This window comes from Chiloscyllium plagiosum, chromosome 33 (assembly GCF_004010195.1).
Source record: "Chiloscyllium plagiosum isolate BGI_BamShark_2017 chromosome 33, ASM401019v2, whole genome shotgun sequence".
Lineage (NCBI taxonomy): Eukaryota > Metazoa > Chordata > Chondrichthyes > Orectolobiformes > Hemiscylliidae > Chiloscyllium > Chiloscyllium plagiosum.
In genome coordinates, this window is record NC_057742.1 from 23,739,146 (window position 1) to 23,761,278 (window position 22,133).

Consider the following 22,133-nt stretch of genomic DNA (forward strand, 5'->3'; position numbering starts at 1 on the left):
TTCAGTACAGCCTATTTAAACATGGACCGACAATGGTTTTAAATGAGGAATGAAATTCTCTTCTCTAAACCTAAGATAATTTTGAGTTTGCCTGTGCATTTACTGCTGTTATGGTTGGGAGACAAGCAACTGCTTATGTGGACGCTGATGTATTTTGTTTCTTTCCTTGCCAATTTTACCATTCTAGATATTCCAAGAAATCCCTCTGCTTTAAACAAACGATAATGTGGAAAGAATTATTTAAGGATTGTGATACAGCAAAGAATCAAGCTGAATATAGATCGTAAGAGAACTATATGAGAAATAAAAGGGGCACAGTGAGTAGCAGAACAGAATAATGTTAATAATTAAAAGGGACTACAAAAGTATTTTATAAGCTAATAAATAGTCAATATGTGGTCAAAAGAAGCTTGGAATCAATAAGGGTATGCACTTGAGATGGCGGTGGTGCAAAATGAATACTATCATTGAAATCCTTGAGGGCCTTGAATGATGTGGGCTACAGTGAGATTTGTGGCATTATCGTGTGATAAATGTGACCTGTCTGCCAGACAGAGAGGCAAGATTGTGTTGTAAATTGAGGGAAATTATATGTTGTTAAATGCATTACAAATGGTACAACCCACCTCCAATATTCAGCTTACTATCTCACTGAACGAGCTATACCTCAAATTCTCGACGTGGATGTCAGCGTGTACCTGGTGCCTTCAGCTCACCACAGGCTGTGAATGGTCTCCATGTTGCTCAGACCCTGATCCATGGCCATCAGCCACACACATACCCCATCCACAGACATTGGCATTGACACTTGTCAACATCTCACAATCCTCTTGCCATCTCTTGATCCACTTGCAGGACACTTAACATGGACCTGTATTGCAGAGCACACCAGCAACTAGCACTGAAAAGGTGTAGCAAGGGCACTGTGCAGAGGATAGGCACCCTGGTCACAGATTGGACCAGGCTGCATATCAGGGGAGTATGATCTTTTACTGTTTGCTCATTTAGAACCTACCTGTATGCTCACTGCATGCCTGCTGTGTTGTGCATGCCTGTAAACATGCTTTGACCAGAACCTAAAGGATATCAATGCTGCCAAATTGATGTGCTGTTTTATTCAGATATACAGGCTGCTTGGTCATGAGGGATGTCAGGTGGTTGAGGATTTCATCTTGAGTTTGTGTCAGTTTAGCATCTGCAACATGTGCCAGCAGCCTGTGTAGTAAATATGCTGAATGACCATGTCAGAAAGTGGATAGGAACTGGCCCTCTGTCCTGTCAAAGGTCAGTCAGGGGTTCTGGTACCATCAGTCACAGGCACAGTAAAGGGACTTGGCCATAGTCAGTCATCCACTTAGGCTAGACACAGTCAGAAGGTGTGGCCAAGTTCAGTCTGGCGAGTGGGTGATGATCAGTCCTTTTGAATCATTCCAGGCAGTCTGGGAAACTAGTCATCAGTCGCTGAGCTGCAAAACACATGGCCTGGTCAGTCATATCTGAGGGCTATTTGTCAAAGTTGGTCAGATGTCTAGGGCAAATGCAATCCTGGTTATCTGGTTATGTTGATTGCTGAGGAGGATGCAAAGGGGTTCTTTCATGTTTGGAGGGAAGCTGGTTGGAAATGGACTTTCATTATAGTGTAAAGTGAAAGCATATGTGGAAGCTCTGGGGAGATTACCTGGCTACCAGGCAGAGCTTGGTGCTTATGGTGCCCACCGCAAGATGTATTCCCAGCCGTTATTTGCCACTCTCTAGTAGCATTTCACATCTAGAAAATGGCTGGTACAGCATCCAAGGTGGGTGGAGTCAATATTAGTTTGGGTGAAAGCATGGAATCATGTTTGTTGGACTTAGGTCGCTGAAAGGGAAATATGAAGCATATCATTTGTAAACTGCAGCTTCACTTAGCAATCATTTCATCGTATGTTTTCAATGAATGCAGAGTAAACATATTTAAGCTTCAAATGCCAGTCAAAGGTGAATTGCACCATGCCATTGGTGCTCCCAAATCTAACATTGGCATCTCAATAATGCAGAAGTTAGCAGCAATGACTTGAAAGGAGGTGAATACTGACCAAATAGTCCCACTACTTCTGAAATTCCAAGTGTCTTGTAGGAGGATGGATACATTGTTTCATTATATATTATGGAAGTATAATGATGGGCTCCATTGAATAGAATAGAAAGTTGCATGATTGATGTAGATCTTTCATGGGAAGGTGAAGCAAGCACTCCCTTTTTGATGAAATGTGTGGCACCTTCATCTAATTGGTGCATGTACACGGTGAAGCAGATGATTGGGCTCCTAAAAATATGATTGCACGATGTGCAGTGGTTAGGAGGTCGACTGGGCTGAAGGAATGTGGTGAAGAGTTGAGAGGCTGGGGTCACTCCAGTTAGTGCGCTGCTTCATCCTAATGTGCTCTGTACAATTGCAGAAGGCACAGGCAATGTGATAATTGCTGAGGAACTGGGAGAACAGGAGCGGTCTACTGAGGAAGAGGATGAGGACACTGGGGAGGAGGTCACTCTCCTTTGTGTGAGGTGTTACAAACCAGACAGGATCTGATTGACATCCAGTTACAGTAAATGAAAGCTGGGAGCAATAGATAATCAAGGACTGGACTAATCATAGGTCATGATCTAGCATTGGGTTGCATTGTGGTGGAGGAGTGGAAACTGCAGCCTCTGTTTATTCTTTGGAGTGTTGGACTGTCATGTCCAAAGTTTAAAAATTACACAACACCAGGTTATAGTCCAAAGGAGCAGCGCTGTGAAAGCTAGTGCTTCCAAATAAACTTGTTGGACTATAACCTGGTGTTGTGTGATTTTTAACTGTTTATTCTGGTTGTGTTTGCTTTTAATTGCTATAAATAAAAGTTTGTTTAGTATTGTCCTATTATTTATTTATATATGATGTTCCTCTAATGCACAGTGATAGGCTACAGGTCCCCAACAAACACTGGGGACAGAGTAGCAGGTACTTAGAGGGTAACAGTGTGGTCTGATAATTAAACAACAATGAGTGTGAGAGAATGGAGTTGCATGTGTTTGGGGCATGTCAGCCAGTATGCCATTAGCAGTGTTACTTTGCTGCTGCTGTGCAGGATGTTGCTGGTGAGAGGCAAAGCTGATTGCCAGTGTTTAGCTGCGCAATGATGTTTTGATGTTTTAAAGATCGTGTGGACACAAGGGATGCCAGATCTTCAGCAGATAACTGTGATACCATGAATTGTTTTGGGAACAGCATGTGAAAAGATAGGGCTGGAATCACCATAAGGGCAGGGTCGGTAATAATGAGAAAGTTTGATGAAATATGGTAAGAAATCTCACCAGATCACCTGATGAAAATCCCACCAATGGTATGATGCAACTGGCACTTAGTCATAAAAGGTACAAGATTCAGCCTTCTGTTTTTTTGTCTTTGCTACAAAAGAACTTGCTGCCAATGGAGCAGTACAGAAGAGGGTTTTAGAGACTGGGTAGTTTTAGAGTAGGCAAGAAGGAGGAAGTTATAAGTTTTGGCACACCTCAGTGGAATTCTTTCAGTCTAGATAGGATTCATTTGAAGTTACTGAAGGAATTACGGATAGAAATTGCAGCAGCCTTGACTACAATCTTCCAGTCATCTTCAGATCTGAAAATTGTACCAAAGAATTAGGATTGCAAACATTAATACCCCTGTTAAAAATCAGGGAAAGGTGAACACATGTTAGGTTACATGCCGGTATTCATAACATTGTTAGTTGCAAAATGGTTAGCACAATAATCTTGTGTGGGATCTAGGCATCACAGGCAAAGCCAACATTTGTACACCATCCCTAAATGACCTTGAACTTAGTGACTTGCTGAGCCATTGGGTTACACCCAAAACATCGACTTCTTCACCTCTTGATGCTGCCTAGCTTGCTGTGATCTTCCAGCCTCCTGTCTGGGCCATTGTCGAGGGCAGGGGAAAGTGAGGACTGCAGATGCTGGAGATCAGAGTCGAGAATGTGGTGCTGGAAAAGCACAGCAGGTCAGGCAGCATCCGAGGAGTAGGAGAATTGACATTTCAGGCATAAGCCCTGCATTCCTGATGAAGGGCTTATACCCGAAACATTGATTCTCCTGCTCTTTGGATGCTGCCTGACCTGCAATGTGTTTTTCTAGCACCACACTCTCATCATTGTAGAGGGCAGTTAAGAGTCAACCATATTTTATAACATATGGAGTGTGCACCAAAAGTCAGCACAGAATTGTTACTTGATCAATAAAAAGATTTGAGAGTAGTGTGGTAAAGGTTGTTAATGTACATTTTCAAGTTATATTTGCTACAGTTTACATGAAACACATTTTAGCAAAACTAAAGCGAAGAGGAACAGTGACAGCATAATATAAAATTAACTAAGGGACACAGCATGGTAGCAGGCAATTGTTTTTTTTTTAACACCAAAATAAAGTATGCATTGATGTTTCTCAAAGATTGGTATTAGTACTGCATTTTTGTTTACATAAAAAACAACCTAGATTTGAACATACAGGGCAGACTTTCAAAGTTCTGGAAATCAGAAATGTACAAGCAATGAAGAACAACAGACATCAGGAAGATACTCAGACTGATGAAATGAACAGACACGTGCCAATTTCGATTCAACATTGGACACTGTAAAGTAATATTTCAGTAAGAAGAATGAGGAGAAACAATGAAAATAAATTACTATTCCTAAGCTACAGTGCTCATACTGCCCACAGTACTCCAGATGTCGTCTGACCAAGCTTTTTATAGTTAAGGGATGAATCCTAATGCATTGTATGAAGGGGTTGGGGGGAGGGGATGGGTGGGTGGGTGGGTCTTGTGATATGATTGGTAGTATCCCTGCTTTTGAACCTCTGATTCTGAGTTTAAATCCACTCTGACTTGATGACCAAGGAAAATGATGGATGCACAACAATAACAAACTGGTTGAGAACCCACTGGCAAATCCTCGTAACATACATCAGTGGCAGGTGATAAGAGCAGGAGAGATTTTGGGTCAGCTATGTGCTCAAAAGAATTGGAGTCTATACTGTCTCTATCCCTAATTCCAGAAGTTCCTGTAAAAGTGTATGCTACCACAGAAAGCTCCACTACTTACAAGGCCAATTGATTCAGTTGGCTGGCATAAATCAGATTGGTGCCCTGCCGGGGGGCTTTGGGAACTGTATCCATACCCCAGACATGATAGAGGTTGTGGCTGTGGGTCAGACCTACCTAAAGGCAGGGAAGAAAATATAAAAGCCAGCATTCTATTAGCCTTTGTGATTATCTTCCATGCCTGTTTATGTGAAATGTTCTAGGTACTTGGACCACCAACTCTCTTTTGGGCGTTCACTGTTTCTAGTATTTCACCTTTCAGGACATACCCTGCTCTACCTTTCTAACTCCAAAGTAGTTGACTGCATATCTGCATTAGTTGAAATCCATTTGGCATATGTTTGTCTTTCTAATAATGACAACTTTTCTTTGTGATCAGCTCGCAGCCAATTCCCTTCAAATGAGATAAGACCATCTGCAATATATTTTCGAAGACAAAAAATGCTTTACAACTACGTAGTGTTGTATCCATATTTCTGAATACACACTGGAATGATCTATATTTATAATGTATAACTAAGAGAAATCAATTGGAGGGACAGATGGATGGGAAGCATCAGCCTCTTAATTGGCGATCAGTTGCTCATACTGTTGGAGCAATTTGTTTCCTTAATAACCACAGATTTTACTGCATTTATTGAGAAGTACTCAATATCATGATTGAGACAATAGGTTGACTGAGTAGTTCTAAAACAGCAGAGAGGCTGGAATAATTTAAATACCATGAAAAAGAAAGATTTTTGTACAAATTGCTACTTTAATGATCTTGCACAATGCTCAACTCCATTCACATAATTTGCTTGGAGACTGCAGACTGCACAATAAATCTTTTTGTATCAGTTGTTTCTCATTTGTATGGATTTTGAAGTTTAAAACTTGGCATTACTTTACTGTTGCTGGTCTTCATCAACCTCAATAATTGTTGTAGAGAATTACCCTGCAACAGATTGCAATTTACATTAGAGTTTTCGAATAAAGTTTTATGATAAGGAGGAGCACATTCAGCCTTTTCATTGAAAGTGTTGCCTCACAGTCCCCTTTGTTCCTATCGCCTACAATTCTTTAGGTATACATCCAATGGTCTTTTTAAAAGCTTTTTTTGATTCCACCCTCATGTCAGATCGTGTCTTCCAGTTATCAATAACCCTCTCCCCATTTTTGTTTTCGTTCTTTTGCCAGTTATTTTGCATATATGTTCTGTGGTTACTGGTCCATGTACTAGATGAAATAATTTCTCTCAACTGCATAAATCTAACTCATCTCGTAATTTTGAATCCTTTTGGTAGATTGCTTCTTTAACTTTATCCATTCTAAGGGGAACAATACCAGCTTTTCTAAACCCTCCAACTGACTGAACTCCATATCCCAGATAACAATCTGGTAAATCTCCTTTGCAGCCTCTCCAGGACCTTAACATCATTCTTAAAGTATGGGGTTCAGAACTATACACATTACTGCAGCTGAAGTCAAATCAGTGATTTGTGAGTGTTTAGCATGATTTCCTTGTTTTTTTTATTCCATGCCCTCACTAATGAAGCTAAGGAACAACTACTTAATTTCCATCCCAACATGACATGTCACTTTCAGAAATTTGTAATCCTTTTTGCATGTGAATTCTGCAAATGTGAATTCTCCACAAGTATCTGTATAAAATTTCACCTGCCATATGCCCATTTCAGTATTCGTCTATGACCTTCTAATGTCTGTTGCTGTCATGCTCACTGCAAGGTAGGTTGTTAAGTTTTGTATCATTCAGAGATTTTCTCATTGTTTTCTCTAAATGCAAGTCTGGAAAATGTATTACATATATAAAAAAAACACTGATCTTAATTATGATACCTGGGCCATCCCGTTGCATACTCCAAACAGAAAAGGAACATCGTGCCAGAAGTAAGACATTTAGCCTGTCAAGTCTGCCCTGTCATTCAATACTGATCTAATGCTTTTACTAAGATGCTGTCAAATAATCTTGCTAAAAGTTGTGCTAACCTAGGAGTCAACAAATGAGAATGAAATGAAACCCGTCCAGTATATCACTCAGAATAACTACTAGGATGAGGCAGGAAGAGCAATTGCTCTCAATATGATCAAAATGTCAGTACCTCCAAGAGAAATACGTGAAAAATTTAACAAGTGAGAGCCATGTTGAAGTAATAAAATGGTGAAACTGCAGTAAAACTATAAGCCAATGCAGGAACTAATTGAACTGTTCCGAAAACAAAGCTGCAGCCTGTTTTACTACTGTGTGGGATTGTTCAGGCAGCTGTTAAGCTATTGCTTCAGGTGAAATTGAGTGAGTTGAAATTTTTGTCAGCTGTAGAGCTGAGATCAATATCCACAAAATCAATACGATGAAGTTAGCAAAGAAAGACACATGTTGAAGTATATTCAGAGGATCTGAATTTTGTGTGAAAGAATAAATAATAGATAAGGAAATGGAAAGATGTTGATTGAAAAATCAACTAGATTAACTAGTGGAGATGGAACAAAAAGCATTTGGCCAGATAATGTAAATCTTTTAAAGATAGAGCTATATATACATAACATGAATATTATTAAGAAACTGGTACAGTTGTCACTGACTCAGTAGGACAGACATTTTAGTTTCAAAGCAATTTTGGGTTTCAATTTAAGATTCTGATCTATACCTTTCTGATTTTTTACCGAACACTTGAAAGTAGCTCAGCATTTTTCTTTCTGTAGTGTGAAAGAACATTAGGCTATGAGTTGTCCAGTATTGCCTCTTTATTCTTACGAGCACATTACATAGCTGGGTCAGCAACCATCTTCTGCCTATACTCTAATATAGGAACTCTTGCAGTATACACCAAGGAAAGCCTTTAGGCATTAAAAAAATAGGTAAACAATTTACCCTCCCACTTCCTGGAAGCAATGACTTATACCAGGGGAGGGGAAGGGGAAGGAACTTTTAGTTCTAGAAACACTACTGTATCTTGGTTAAATTACCTTTATTAATGTGTGAGCTGACCTGTGAGTCTGAGCATGCCATTCAAGCATAGCATATTAAAGCAGAGTCCTATTCTGTCCAGACATGATAGTTACACATGCACATTTTCTATTTGAGCTCACTAGACACCTCTCAGGATTGATAAATTCACCTGATTTTATCCATCTCTTCTCAATAACTCTTAGTAATTTACTGAGAACAGTTTCTAACCTTGAATGTTGTTCTTTAATATTGCCTAATTCACACACCGCTTCAATGTATGCATTTCTACCAATAGATGACTACACATTTGTTATACTCACCTGCTTCTTCCAGAATTCCTATTTGGAAAACTATTTAGCACAGTTCATCTTGTCTTAGTGTTTTCAATTTGAAATACTATAATTTAAAATGTTCAGTATCAGAGAACAACTGATGCTAGGTCTCAGAAGAGCTGTAAAAGAACCAGTTACAATAACTGCTTGTGGTCATTTAAGAGAGAAATATGGCCATTATTGGGACTTTACTTTGTAGTTTGAGTGAAAAACTATGTAATGGCATTAACAATATAAATATATAATTATATGATCACGTAACTGGTAAATTAAACTTAAAGATGTATGCTTTATATTTTCATTTTACAGGCAAATTTGCATTTTTTGTGCTCTACAATGAGGTCTGTCAGATGCAATCAACTAATGTGAACAACACATTTTCAATTTATGTATTGAATGCCGATGATAGGTGATCATTTTAATTAAATGAAATTTGCTATTACATAAACATGCTACAGTAGTACATTCGTGACTATCTGCATTATTAACTCTAACCAGCTGAAAGGTGCCTGGCAAAACTTCACCCATGGCCATGTGATGGTGAGTTAAACAATTCAGCCAGACAGCTGTAATACAATGTGTCTTGCAGATTTGACCCAATTTTCTGTCCTGGTTTTCTAAGACACTCATCTGTAATAATTATCTTTTATCAAGTATTTTCACAGAGCAATCCTATTTATACCCAGATAACAAGTTCATCATGTGAAATGCTCAAATTTGCTTCAATCAGGCAGCACAACTGAACAAAGTCTTGCAAAGCTGAGTAATTATTATCACGTCTATTTCATTTTCTTTTCTTTTTTGATGGGCTCTTTATGATTTTTTTAAATCAAGGCAGTGAAAATTAAACTGGTCTGCAGTGCCACAGATCTAATGGTCAATATAGATATTGACCATATATCTATATGACTGACACTATTTCTATGTTCGATTTATACTTGTTGGCTTCACTAGTATATGAAAGATAAATAGCAATGATCAAGAGAAATGAAATAGGTTATATTTTATTCCTAAATGTCTTGAATGTCCTTAATGCTTCATTTTCCAGTTCTATTGAATGAACATTTATGATAATTCTGGTCGCTGTGTCCATATCCACACTTGTTACTAATCCATTTTCTCCTCTCTCATTCTGAGGTATTTTCTTTCCCCACAGGCATTTGTTACCTGACAATAACTGGTCCCATGGCAATTATGTATTTGTTACCTTTACAGTGATTTGCAACAGGCCATTTGATCACAGTCAAACTCAATACTATGCTCACTTCAATATTGCTACACACCCAGCTGAGGTTCGTGCCCAGTGACCTGACCAATTGCTTTTTCCCTAAGGCTGTGGTATTAAGGAAAGTTTTTGTTTTAATTTCTACACTGGCTGAGAAGAGCTGAATCAGTTCAGGATTTGTTTTGTTACTTTTTCTAGTCCATATGGCTCAACCACTTGCTGAATATATTAACTCAGTTATGATGCATGGATATAGCTGTATCTTTAACAATATAACACAGAAATGTCAAACCCTGTTTCTGAATTACACTATGACTTTTCAGTTGTAACACAAGTCTATTTCTTGTTCACAAAATTGCATTTGGACTCTGTTTAAAAAGAGTACAATACCGACTGTTTACACTTTAAAGTTGCTTATTTGTTTATTGGTCTAGTAGAACAGATACATAACTAAACATCATTTGAAATCAGATACAGAAAAAAAACACTTTGTTAATAATGTAGAAGTTTCCTTCCCTTGAAGTTTGAAAAAAATCAGGAGGTAACATACCATAAAACTTAACATGAAAAATGAACCAATATATCTTTGCTTTATGTAAAAGCCAATTGAATGAAATAGTAAACTTTAGGTATTTGTATCTTGTAAATTATGTGATTGATGCATCATATACTTCTATTTGATGTGTGTTTTTAAAAATGTATTATTTCAAAACTTATTTTACGTTTGTGCAATGAATTCTGAATTTTGAGACTCTTAGTATCTGCAACCAACTCTGGATAACTGTACAAATATTGTCAAAGTGTTTTTAACCAAATTCCTATTTTAATAAGTTCAACTAAATGTAGTTAAACCAAACGAATGAAATTAACAGTACACTTATACCTTTGAGCCCCGATTCATTGCCAGCACACAATTATAACTTTACAATATTTTTAAATGCAAGCAAATTTCAAAAATAAATTATCCAATTCTATTTTTACATGAACGTCATACCAGTGTAATATCTGAGACATTAAAGATTATGGTATTGATAGTCACTTCGATTTAGCTTCTTAGATCATTGTAAATCTCAGTTGAAAGTTTCACATGAACAGGTTAAAATACTGAACAGCTTTGAAAAATTATATAAGATTTGTTTGAAGTGGAGGTTTTGCGTCAGTGTTTATGATTGGTAAACTAAGCACAAATTTCGTTACAGGTTATTTAGCCAAAAATCATTTTTCTGATGGAACGGTGTAGAGAACATTCAGATGTTTTTCCACTTGTACCACCTATTTGCGCCTTTGACCATTGTACTGAATTCGTTCCCATTCTGGTGGTGCCTCTGGAAAAAAATCAATAAAGTTAATATATTAGCAGACTTCTTTGCATCTCATGCTTAATTAGATAAAACTGGAAGACTTTCCTCACGAATAAAAATATCTAAAACTGTCCTTTCTTTTGTTCTCCACATCTACCCCCTTGACGTCAGACCTTACACCAATGCCATTTTTCATCAACTAACAGAATGGGTCAAGGGTGCCTGTGGAGCAGTAGTAGTGCCCATCCCTCTGGATCAGAAGGCTTGGGTTCAAGTCCTACTTGTTCCAGAAGCCTATCATTTCATCTGAGAAGTTTGATACTTTATATAAAAAAGGTCAATAATATTTGCAGAGATTCTGAAGCTAACTTTACATATACCCATTGAAACTGAGATATCCATCAAGTGTGTTGGACTATCCATTGTTTTTCTGTACCATATAATCACTACTGACAAATCGGAATTGGGACCATTCCCTGTCATCTCTGGTAATTGGCCTGAAGTCCAAACCATTTAGATTCCCACTATCTCAACCACTTGGACAATCTAGCTCCTAATTAGTAAAAGCCCATGTAACAATGATCAACAACGTAACACTGAGGTTGGGAAAGTGTGATGTTGCAAATAATATGCCATTGGTGTAGAAGCAGGAGCTTCACAATTAGTATTTAATATAGGATGCTTTACTGACAACTGACTTTTTGGTATATGCAATCTTTAGCATTTCCTGTTCTGTGTGTTACATGACTGAAGTCAGTGCTTTCAAATATTGCCAGTAAGAGGGAGCACCCTCATTGAAACTTCCTTTCAGAATCAGATTGAACCAATACACCAGCAACCTTTTATTAATTCTCTTGAGTTTGACAGATCTGAAGTTTGTATGCAAATTTAGTTCGGATTGTTTTCACCTGGTTCATGATTGATGCTATCAACATAGCATAGTTACATTGTGGGGTATGGGTGGTAATCTCATTCCTTGAGACTGCACCAGTGTCTGGTGAAAGAAGCGTAAAGAGACAAGGGCTTGTACTGAGGGGAAGCTGAATTCTTCTCAAGTTAAGGCACTTGCAGGAACAGACTAAAGAGGACTATGCTATCCACCTCTCTTTCTTTACCTGAATTTTGGAGAATGGTCACTGCAAAAGGGGAAAATTTTCTCCCTTAAGTAGACCATCAAAGTGGACCAAAACATTAAAATGCTGCAATGAATAATAAAGGAGATCTTCTTCTTCTTGCATAGAAATTAGGCATTGCTACAAGGCCCTTGAACTCATGGCTGTCTTAATCATTTCCGAGGGCAATTCAGGATCAACCACATTCCTGTGGATTTTAAAAAATTCATTCATGGGAATGTGGGTGTCACATAGTAGACCATTATTTATTGCCCAGAGGGCAGTTAAGAGTCAACCACATTTGTGTGGGTCTGGAGTCACATGTAGGCCAGTCCAGGTAAGAAAAGCAGATTTCCTACCCTAAAAGACATTTCCTTCCCTAAAAGAACCAGATAGAATTTTAGACTGAAGAGTGGTTATATGGTCAACTATTAGGCCAACTTTTAACTCTAGATTTTATTGAATTCAAATTCCGCCATTTGCCATGGGAGATTCAAACCCAATTCCCCAGAAAATTAGCAGGGGTGCTTCTGGATCATGGGCCAATGACATTTCAAGTCTCTTTGCTCAAACTGGTTTGTTGACCAGTATTGTGAGATGAAATATCTGCTGAAAGAAGTCATGTCTGAAAACGTCCATTTCATGTTGATTTGGTTGACTGTAGCTGTGTGTACCAATACCATTCGAGAAGAGGAAGGAGAAACATGCTCTGGTCAGAAAGTGAATAACATACCAGCACTTGAAGACCGTCGTCCCATAAGGCCAATAAACATCTTTTCCTTTTGTCCTACATGAAAACAAATGTCAAGAAGGGTAATTAAAGGCATGTCTACATATTTACGCTTTGGTCCTTCAACTTGTTCAACTAGTTACAAATGAGCTAACTATTATACATCACTTCCATTTGGGTCGAACAATTTTAGGATGTCAATTTGGGGATGTTTGTCCCATATTTGCAGTTCCCATATTCTCTGAATTCGCTGTGCCTTTAAAATAAAATCCTGTGGAATGTTCTTGGTAACCTCTGTCCTGTTCTACTCTGACATGACATTGCAGAAGATGTTTCACAACATCATTTCATTTTTGTTGTTGCTGGAACAACCACTGACCAATTTATATGCTGCAGTGAAACAATTAGAAAACCAATCCTGAAATATATGTTGGACTTCATCCTTTCTCAAGTTGGTCAAACAGCCACCGGTATTTTGCTAATATTGTATTTAAAATAAATTTATAATTTACAGGACTATTATTGAGTGGACTACTTTATAATAAAAGGGTTTCTGTTGTTTACAGGGAGTTTAGTCTCAAAAACAAAGCTAATAAATATTTAAATGCAAGAGGAAATGCATGTAGCCCTTTTGGGAAAGAGAAGGAACTAGCAATCAAATTATGCACATCATGCATTAGTTAGTAACAAGTGATTGATAACTACTTATTGCCTTTGGAGCATTTGCTTCAGATGAATTTTTAATTATGCCTGTATGCAATAAAACCCTTGAGCAATTGGGGCATCAATAAACACCATACTTATTAAAAAAAGGGGGAGCGATAATGTTACTGTTATCTAACTAGATAGCTCCAAGCAGAACATGTCTGGTTATGGGAGGTTGGCTCCAGTTGCTGTTAAGAGTTTATCATGCAAGAGGGAATGCCACAGCCTCTGTAATAGCAAAATAACTCCAAATGTGATGCATGTTATGTCGCAGCCTTGGATATTTCTTGATACTGGGGAAACAGTTGTGATGGCTTTGGGAGAATTGCACGCCTGACTAGCATGGGAAGCTAGGTACTCTACATTTATGTTGTTGCCCTACTACTGTTTATCCAGAGGTGTATAAGCAATAACAATTCTTTATCTGTATCTTAGTACCTCAGGAGGGAAATGCTACATGTACTCTTGTAAGACATCCTCACAGGCAGGATTGTTGGCAGTTGCAGTGGTATAACAAAAACTAAATGCTATAAAAGGTATCCTCATACTGTTTCCTATTGTATTACATTTTACATATGTACACACATTGATACCTCAACCTTATACTCCCAGCATATTTTCAACTAGTTTGTGATATTTGAAACACAAGATTTATACCAATGCTTTTGATTAATTATTTGCTTAATAAACTATTATAATCTCGAAAATACTCTCCGATAATTTATATTTTTACTGAGAGATTTTTGTGTTTGAATTAGCAATAGAAACTTGCTGCGTGCATAAATGCTGCCTATAACAGGAATGACCATAACAACGCTCAGTGTCAGACTTCTAGTGCATCAACGCTAGGTCTGAGGACACATTCCCACTTCAAGCATCAAGTGCTTCCAGGTCAAGTACATATGGATGATAAGTGCAGTTTGTAGTGCTGACCCCCCCAATAGTCTGCATTTATATCAAACAACTTTGAGTGTTATTACCAATCAGTGCTGAATTGTTCGAAATATGCCAAAAGATGTGAAAACAATCAAAATTATTTAATCACATTTTAATTGAGACCCTTAGTTCACAGCAAAGGTTGGCCTTTGAATTCAGACTGGATTCAAATCTTGATTGCACAGGTGAAAGAAAGGACAATCTTCTACCAATGCTGTTTGTTATTTAAAATATAAACAGATTTGAGGCCAAACTGGAATCACTGATATTTCCTCTAATTAAAATCAGGCACTCAGCAGACTAGAAAGCACAGATGTAACCTATGTGTTGTTATTCCCATTGCATGTCATTATCATTGCAATTCTACATGTTCTGCCACTCTACCACACAAAATACAATTGTTTTCAATAAATCTCTGCACATTTAGAGTATTTACTTAAATTGTCACAAAATGAAGTTCACTCTGTCATGCTCACCTCACCATGGACATTATTTAGTGACTTTTAACTATTCTTACAATGCATGTCAAAGTGCTTAAATCTATACCAAGTATGAATTTTACATTTATAATTAGACAATCTATTTTTGTTTTTTGTTTTAAATTCATAGGCAACTCATTCATCATCAGGATGCTTTTTCAAAGGTGTTGTGATGGGAAACCTTACTAAATCTGTCAGGTTTACTAAGCGCTGAACACTAACCATATGGCACTTGCTGTTGAGAGTAACTGGCACCAATATCCACTGAAGTTCTTTTCAAAATTAGCTTTAGTGTGCAGTTAGTAAGCTGAAATAAAAGTATGTAGATAAAACTGCAGATGTTGGATATTTTAAATAAAACCAAAAAGTACTGGAGAAACTGAGCTGATAGACCTGTTAAATTTTTCCAGTGTTTATAAATGGAGTGTCTGAGCCTGAGGGTTGACATGGTTAAAAGTTAAATATATTAATCTGGGCTGGTAATAATTACAATATAAATAATATTGTCTGGAATTGGTGCCAGTTACAATAGGTAAGTGGATTAATTATGGGACTGTATTGTTAACAAGTACTTGAGCTGTTAATGGTTATTATATTATTTACAGATCTTGAAAAGCTATGACAAATTGTTAAAATTTCTCTTTTAAGAAGAATCATGGAATTCTAAGATTTATCGTTGGGGCACCCAGCACAAATGCAAAGACAATATTGAAAATTGTACAAATCATTGGCAAGTCTGCAGTTTTGATTATTCTGTTTGGTTTTGCAGATGTTACTTTAGGATGGATGCAAAAGGTCATGGAGAGGTTACGCAGAGAAGATTACTGAGATGATATGAAAGAATCTTTAGTTACGAGAGAATACTGAAACCTGGACTCTTTTCATTACAGCAGGGAAGGTGCTATAAGGGTTTTGATTAAATTAGTAAGGAAAGCTTTTTGCAGGTTAGTGCTTCATAACTAGCTGGCAGAATTTAATATCAAAAGAAATCTTGATAGGGATTTCAAAGATCTCTTATTGCCAGCAGTGGGTAAGACATGGAATATCTGGCATGTAAAAGAAAGAATCTAAAAAGAAAGGTGTCTTGGGTAATACAAAACAATATGGAATTGAACTAAATGGATAATTCTTAATGTGCAGTCCTGCTGGATTTAATGACCTTATTCTGAGCTGTTTAATTCTGAGACTCCACTTGTTCCCTTTACCTCAGATCTACTCCATTGCTTTTATTCTGCTAGTCATAAGCAGCAGAAGATATTGTTGCCTAATAATTGCTTCATGTTTTAGGTTAACAAAGTGTTTGTAGTGATAATGGTGAACGTTAGCTTTCAATATTAGATTTGGATACAACTTGTACATCAATTTGGTCTAAACATAGTCTAGATTAAAAAAAAAATCCTCTTTTTTTTGAAGAAATGTTCATAGTTTCCAGAAAAATGAGATTGGGGTCCTTCAACTCAAGTTACATTACATGTTAGCAATCAAAGCTAAATCAAAATGTGGCTTAGTTCAGCAGTCTTGCTCAAGGAATCTGCATTGATACAAAGTGTGAAAGTGAATAAGCTCCACTGGTACAGTGGGGATATTCTAAAGGCATTTTTATAACCACACTGGAGTTGGTTTTCCTACTTTGTATCTTACTCAAACTAGGGACAAAAGGGAAAACTGTTAATTTTGTCAATATTAGGCATAGAATGCTATTTAGTTCAATTCGGAAGATTTGAATGAAAAAGTAATAATAGTATTAAAGTGTGTAAATTCTTTGAGAGCTTTCTTAATATTTGACTAGTGAATCGTTCCTTCTTGAGTAAAATCTGCTGTACTTTCAAAACTGTAATTATCCCCTCTCATGCTCAAAATAAACATTTTTGCAAACCACTCCTCAATCTTACTTTGCCTTTTAAAAGCCAACTTTAAAAGCCAAGCCTGTCACAGTTTGAATCTCTCAATCAGGTTTCTACCCCAATCACAGCAGAAATTGCTCTAACAAAAGTAGTGGATATTTCATTACTGTAACTTTGGTTCATTATTAAACTTATGCTCTTGAACTTCTGAAACATTTGATGTGATGGACCAAGTCCAAGTCCTTCTCCGTTAATACCTCTCTTCATTGTGGGCGGCAGGGTGGCACAGTGGTTGGTTAGCACTGCTGCCTCACAGTGCCTGAGACCTGGGTTCAATTCCCGCCTCAGGCGACTGACTGTGTGGAGTTTGCACATTCTCCCCGTAGTGCACTTTAATGCCCGTGGTGTTAGGTGAAGGGGTAAATGTAGGAGAATTGGTCTGGGTGGGTTGCGCTTCGGCGGGTCGGTGTGGACTTGTTGGGCTGAAGGGCCTGTTTCCACACTGTAACTAATCTAATCTAAATGAGTGAAGCTGCCTTCACTTGGTCGTCTCAATGTGTTTGTAGCCATAATATTTCTAGCATTGGCTTATCTTTCTGTTCCCTCCCTAATAGCTCTACAATTCTTCAAGGATCAATCCTTTGCTTGTTTTTCCTTTCTTACCTATTTGCTATCCCTTGGTGAATTCAGATGCACACCAGCTGTTGATGCTTCTTTTGATCCCTTCACTACCTCTTGCCAACAATCCTAGCCTTGAAATGAGCCAGAATTTCCTATTTAAATTGGAATTTTGTTTCCCAATTCATAAGATCGCCATCACAAACTTTGCCTCTAAGAACCTCATTCTTCACTTGTTTCCTTGCAGATGGACAATTTTAAACTTCCAATTCTTAGCCTTCTGTAAACTTTATTCCTCTGATCCTATCCTATACCAATTTACACTTACCCATCAAACCTGGCTTCAATTATATACTTTGGGATTTTGGAGTCAATGCCTGATTTAAGTGTTTGATTATCATGATTAATTCCCTACAGTTCCCCTTTCTATATCCTGCAAACCTACAAAACCTCGACTGAACTATGCTTTTCAAAAATGCTATAAATAGTCAATTGAATTCACAGGAGCAGAAATCAATATGTTTTACAAAAGATATTGTTGAGTAATAAGCTGGTGCCCATAGATCTCAAAAGCAGAAATGGCACAAGTACAAATGACTTACAGAACACAGATGAAGCAGTTGTTCCTGTATCCAAATTTAAATGATGTTAGTTAAATTTGTGTCAAGTTTCTCTGGTTTTTAAAATCTAACCAGTTCACCAGCTCAATTCTGAAAAAGAATAATAGTCAACTCAATGTGTTCCATCCTCTCTCTATAGATACTGGAAATGATTGATAATTAACTATCCAATTTGTCTAGCTAGAGATTTGTAATGCTAATATGGTACTTAGCAATTCCTACTGACAGATTTTTAATGAACGAACATAAGTACTTGATAGACTTACTTTTACGGCTTGTATTACCTGCTTGTGTTGGACCTGTAAAGTAAGAATGAATTGTCAACAGAAAGAAACCAAAGGAGAAACACATTTAATTGTTTATCGTTCTTTATGTCTCCTCTGTTAAACTTGTTTATGACGGGGTGAGTGTTTAATAGGTTCTGGTCACTCATCCGTGTGTTCATTCATCAGGCACAAGTTTCAACAGTGTCAGTGGACTGTTCAGCAATGGAAATAATCAAATCAAAGACTCAAACATACACTCACCCACATATACATTTTATATTGATGTCTCTCAAAAAAAAACTTTAGAACCTTGCATGTGGAAGGACGCAGGACCTTCCTGGACCACAAAGTTCATTCATAGTAGATGTGCTACCTTATATTTTTTCCCATCCTCTTACTATTAATCTTGTAAGGCTTGTAATTAAGAATCAATCCATACTTATCACTAAAACCCATTACTTTCTAAGTAAGAATACATCAGGAAGAGAGATTAAATCTCCATGAGACACAATGGAAGCAACTTGAGAAAGAAAGTAAATTAATTGCTATCAGTGTAGGACATTTTAACTGTATATGAATCAGGGAGAATCATTGAAAATAGTTTTGAAATCAAGTTAGGTTTGGTAGATACAATATTACAATCTAAATATTAATTAATTTAAGCATGATCTTTGGTGATGATTATGTAGGGTCAAAACCATGATCTGACCACAGCTTTAAGCCCATATGATTTTTATTGATCCAAAATGCACAAGCTCCAAGTGAAATCCACCAAATTTTAAAAGAATATATTCATGATGTGATTGATTTAATCTCACCAACAAATCTTAAGAAAGCTATACTATGTAGCAAGACTGACATGGCATAATTTGTCAGTCAAATTTTGTTGTAATAAAATCTAATAAGCAAGAACAACATGAATACAAGAGCAGTTGAATGGATATTATAAAAATGTTCGGAGGCTTCAGGTACTGGTGTCTAAGCTATAGAAACTTCTCAATTTTTATTCTAAAAGCTGGAGTATATTGAACAGATATGGTAAAGCTTCCATGCATTTTGAAAAGCAGGTTCCATTGTCTCTTACTCCAAGACAAAATTCAAGGTACAATCTCAAATAAAATGGAAACAATATTCCAAGGTGCAGTTCTCATTTCAGTGGGTTATGTCTATAATTTTTGTTACAGTTATAAGGCCTTATGGAACAACATGCACTTACATGACGACAGACACAGTCACTTAACGAACAGGGACAGACAGCAGCTATGGTGAATAAAGTCCCTTCAAAAGAAACAGAGCCACACTTAGTCAGGCAGATGTGATCTCTTACCGGGAGAACGTTTCCCCATTAAACCGTAGAATTTATCAAATTTTGCTCTTTTGACCAGGCGAGCAAACTGTTGCATGATTTTGTTGTCTTCTGGTAAATCATCCTAAAGACAGAAAAGAAAGATGGTAAATACTATTCCTCACACCTCTCCCCCCCCCCCCTTAATATTTTAAATAGAGACCTTTCTTGTCACGTCTATATTTGCATGAACACTGGAGTACATTTGAGGAGGAGATGATTTAGTGGAAGCAAACAACAGTCTGATGGATTGACAATTGAATAGTTAGTGAATCAGGTATGTGTGTGAGAAAAAAATAGGTTATATTTGTGAAATGAAACATTTTCATTGTCTTGTATCTTTTCGATAGAGGATCAATGATTAAAATGCTGTTTTAATCTATTTAATAGGTGAAGCGGTCAGTCCCTGCTAATGCAAAGAAAGGGAGCTAATTGAAGTTATCGAAGAAGAAGAGCAGGAGAGAGAGGGATAGGAGCCCTGAATGGATCCAGTCTGGCCTCACATGGGTGGGGAACGATGCCGACATTAGGTATTAGATATGTGACCAGACCCTAGGTGACACAGATTGTTTAACTTGGTGCCCTGCTCCAATCAACTCTCTATTTCTCTTCTATCTTCCGAAGTATTTGATGACTGATGCCTTTCTATCGAAACTATATGGGTTTGTCACTGAACTCATTAAAACAACGAAGTGAAACCGCTGACTTGCTCCTGTTTTGTCCGAGAGTTTTAAAACGGGATGGGAAGTGACTGAGAAATCGGGAATAAAGGCGATGCTGGATTTGATTTAGAAAGCCTCTAGTCACATTTATTGCAACATGTCCAGACTGGTTAATGTGTCTGTGTATGAGAGTGAGGGAATGTGTGTGTGTGAGAGAGAGAGAGTGAGGGAGAGTCTGTGTGTATGTGTGTGTGAGAGAGGAGGGAGAGTGTGTGCGTGTCTCTCTGTAAAAGTGAGGGAGAGATTGTGTGTCTGTGTGAGAATATATGTCTCTGTGAGTGTGTGTGACAGTGAGGGAGTGTGTGTCTGTGTGTGTGAGAGAGTGTGTGTGTGAGGGAGAGAGTGTGTCTCTGTGTGTGTGAGAGAGCGTGTGTGTGAGAGAGTGAGGGAGAGAGTGTGTCTCTGTGTGTGAGGGAGAGAGTGTGTCTCTCTGTGTGTGAGAGAGAGCTTGTGCTGGTGGGGCGATGATGTCCGCCCTCCAAGTTCGGACAATTACTGAGCGGCCCTTCAGACACTCCGGCTGTGCACATTTGTGACAGACATTATTTAACATGCAAACAGGGATAGAATAACACAAAGAACTGCGGAGTCTGGAGACCTGAAATACTGAGCAGGTCTGGCAATATGTGTCGGTGATAGAGAAACAGAGAACACATTTCAGCCTCAGTTCCGAAGCTGCTGCTGTCCCCCCCCCCCCCCCACCCCCGGCGCTGCCAGACCCGCCGAGTCTCTCAAACAGGGAAAGGAAGCTCTCGGAGGATATTTCGAGTGAACTAGTTGGAGTGTGACTGGCTGCGATTTGGGATTCCCATTTCCAAGTGGAGGGCCAGAATGGGAGAGCTGGAGATTGGGATCCGGCGCGGACACCTACAATTCACACCGCTCGCTGGGCTGGGTCTTCCATCCCGGGTTCTCCCGTGTCCAACCGAGCCCTCAGTCCCAGTCAGCCAGACTAAAGCAGGCTGATCCGGCCGGGGTACCTCCCCCTTTGCTCTAACTCTTCAGTCGCTGGTAAGTTTCAGTCGGTGCTGCCTGCACCGTGGGAGCACGGCGCGACCTGAGGTCGGAAAGCTCCACCAACAGCAAGAAGAAAGACACGCTGTTAACAGTATGTTAAAAAAAGGGGCCGAATTACCTGCCAGTTCTCGCTGTCAATGTCCCACGAGTCCTTTTCTAGTGTCGGTGATGGGTCTTCATCGCAGTAAATATGGGCGAAGACCACGCTCAGCAGGAGGAACACTTTAAGGCTGTCCATGGTCCAGGTTTGGAGCGGACACTGTCGGATTCCCTGGTTGTACTGGAAGGGAAACTGACTTCTATGGCATCAATGTGTCTTTAAAACGAGCAGAAAAGCTAGAATCTAGGCAAAAAAAAACAAAGCAGAGAGAGAGAGAGGTGAGTCTGCAGCTGAGCAGATTCCTTCCTATTGTCACCGAGAAGAAAACTCAAAGTTACTTTCACAACCTTTGGTGAGTTTCTCTCAGCTCTTTGGCTGTCTTTGCACAGAGCAAAGGTTCCTTTATAGCTGAGCTCAGCGTGAGGCTAAAACCCTCCTCCCGTCATTTAATGCGAATGAATCAACCGCCTGTCGTCTTCAAATCCCAGTTATTTCGGGAGGTGATGGTGGGGACACACCTTCCCGCGGGAAGTGTTTAATCAGGACAGGATCCTCTCCCCCATCCCCTCCCCTGGGCACAGTCCCCACACCATCCCTCCCCCAAGCTTCCCCCCCTTCCCTCCACACCCTCAAACCCTTCACCTGGACAGCACTGACAGAGCCCTGACCACAACAGGAGCTCAACAGGAAAGGATCAGAGCTGCAGTTTCTAACT

General features: G+C 38.6%; 1 protein-coding gene across 4 annotated transcripts; it reads right to left on the bottom strand.

Annotated features, from left to right (window-relative positions):
• Positions 1-10,019: 10,019 nt before the first annotated feature.
• tac4 (tachykinin precursor 4) lies at positions 10,020-22,079 on the bottom strand. Of its 4 annotated transcripts, none has more exons than XM_043674667.1 (6): positions 22,061-22,079; positions 21,437-21,661; positions 19,562-19,664; positions 18,235-18,267; positions 12,770-12,823; positions 10,020-10,948 (listed from the first exon to the last, which is right to left on the bottom strand). In XM_043674667.1, the coding sequence occupies exons 2-6, from the start codon at positions 21,554-21,556 to the stop codon at positions 10,896-10,898; spliced, it is 363 nt and encodes a 120-aa protein (XP_043530602.1). In that variant the 5' UTR covers positions 21,557-21,661; positions 22,061-22,079; the 3' UTR covers positions 10,020-10,895. The 4 variants fall into 4 exon arrangements, with proteins under 4 accessions (XP_043530602.1, XP_043530601.1, XP_043530603.1 ...); XM_043674666.1 differs by lacking the exon at positions 22,061-22,079 and adding an exon at positions 21,766-21,855; XM_043674668.1 differs by lacking the exon at positions 22,061-22,079 and having other exon boundaries at positions 18,253-18,267; positions 21,437-21,837.
• Positions 22,080-22,133: the final 54 nt, after the last annotated feature.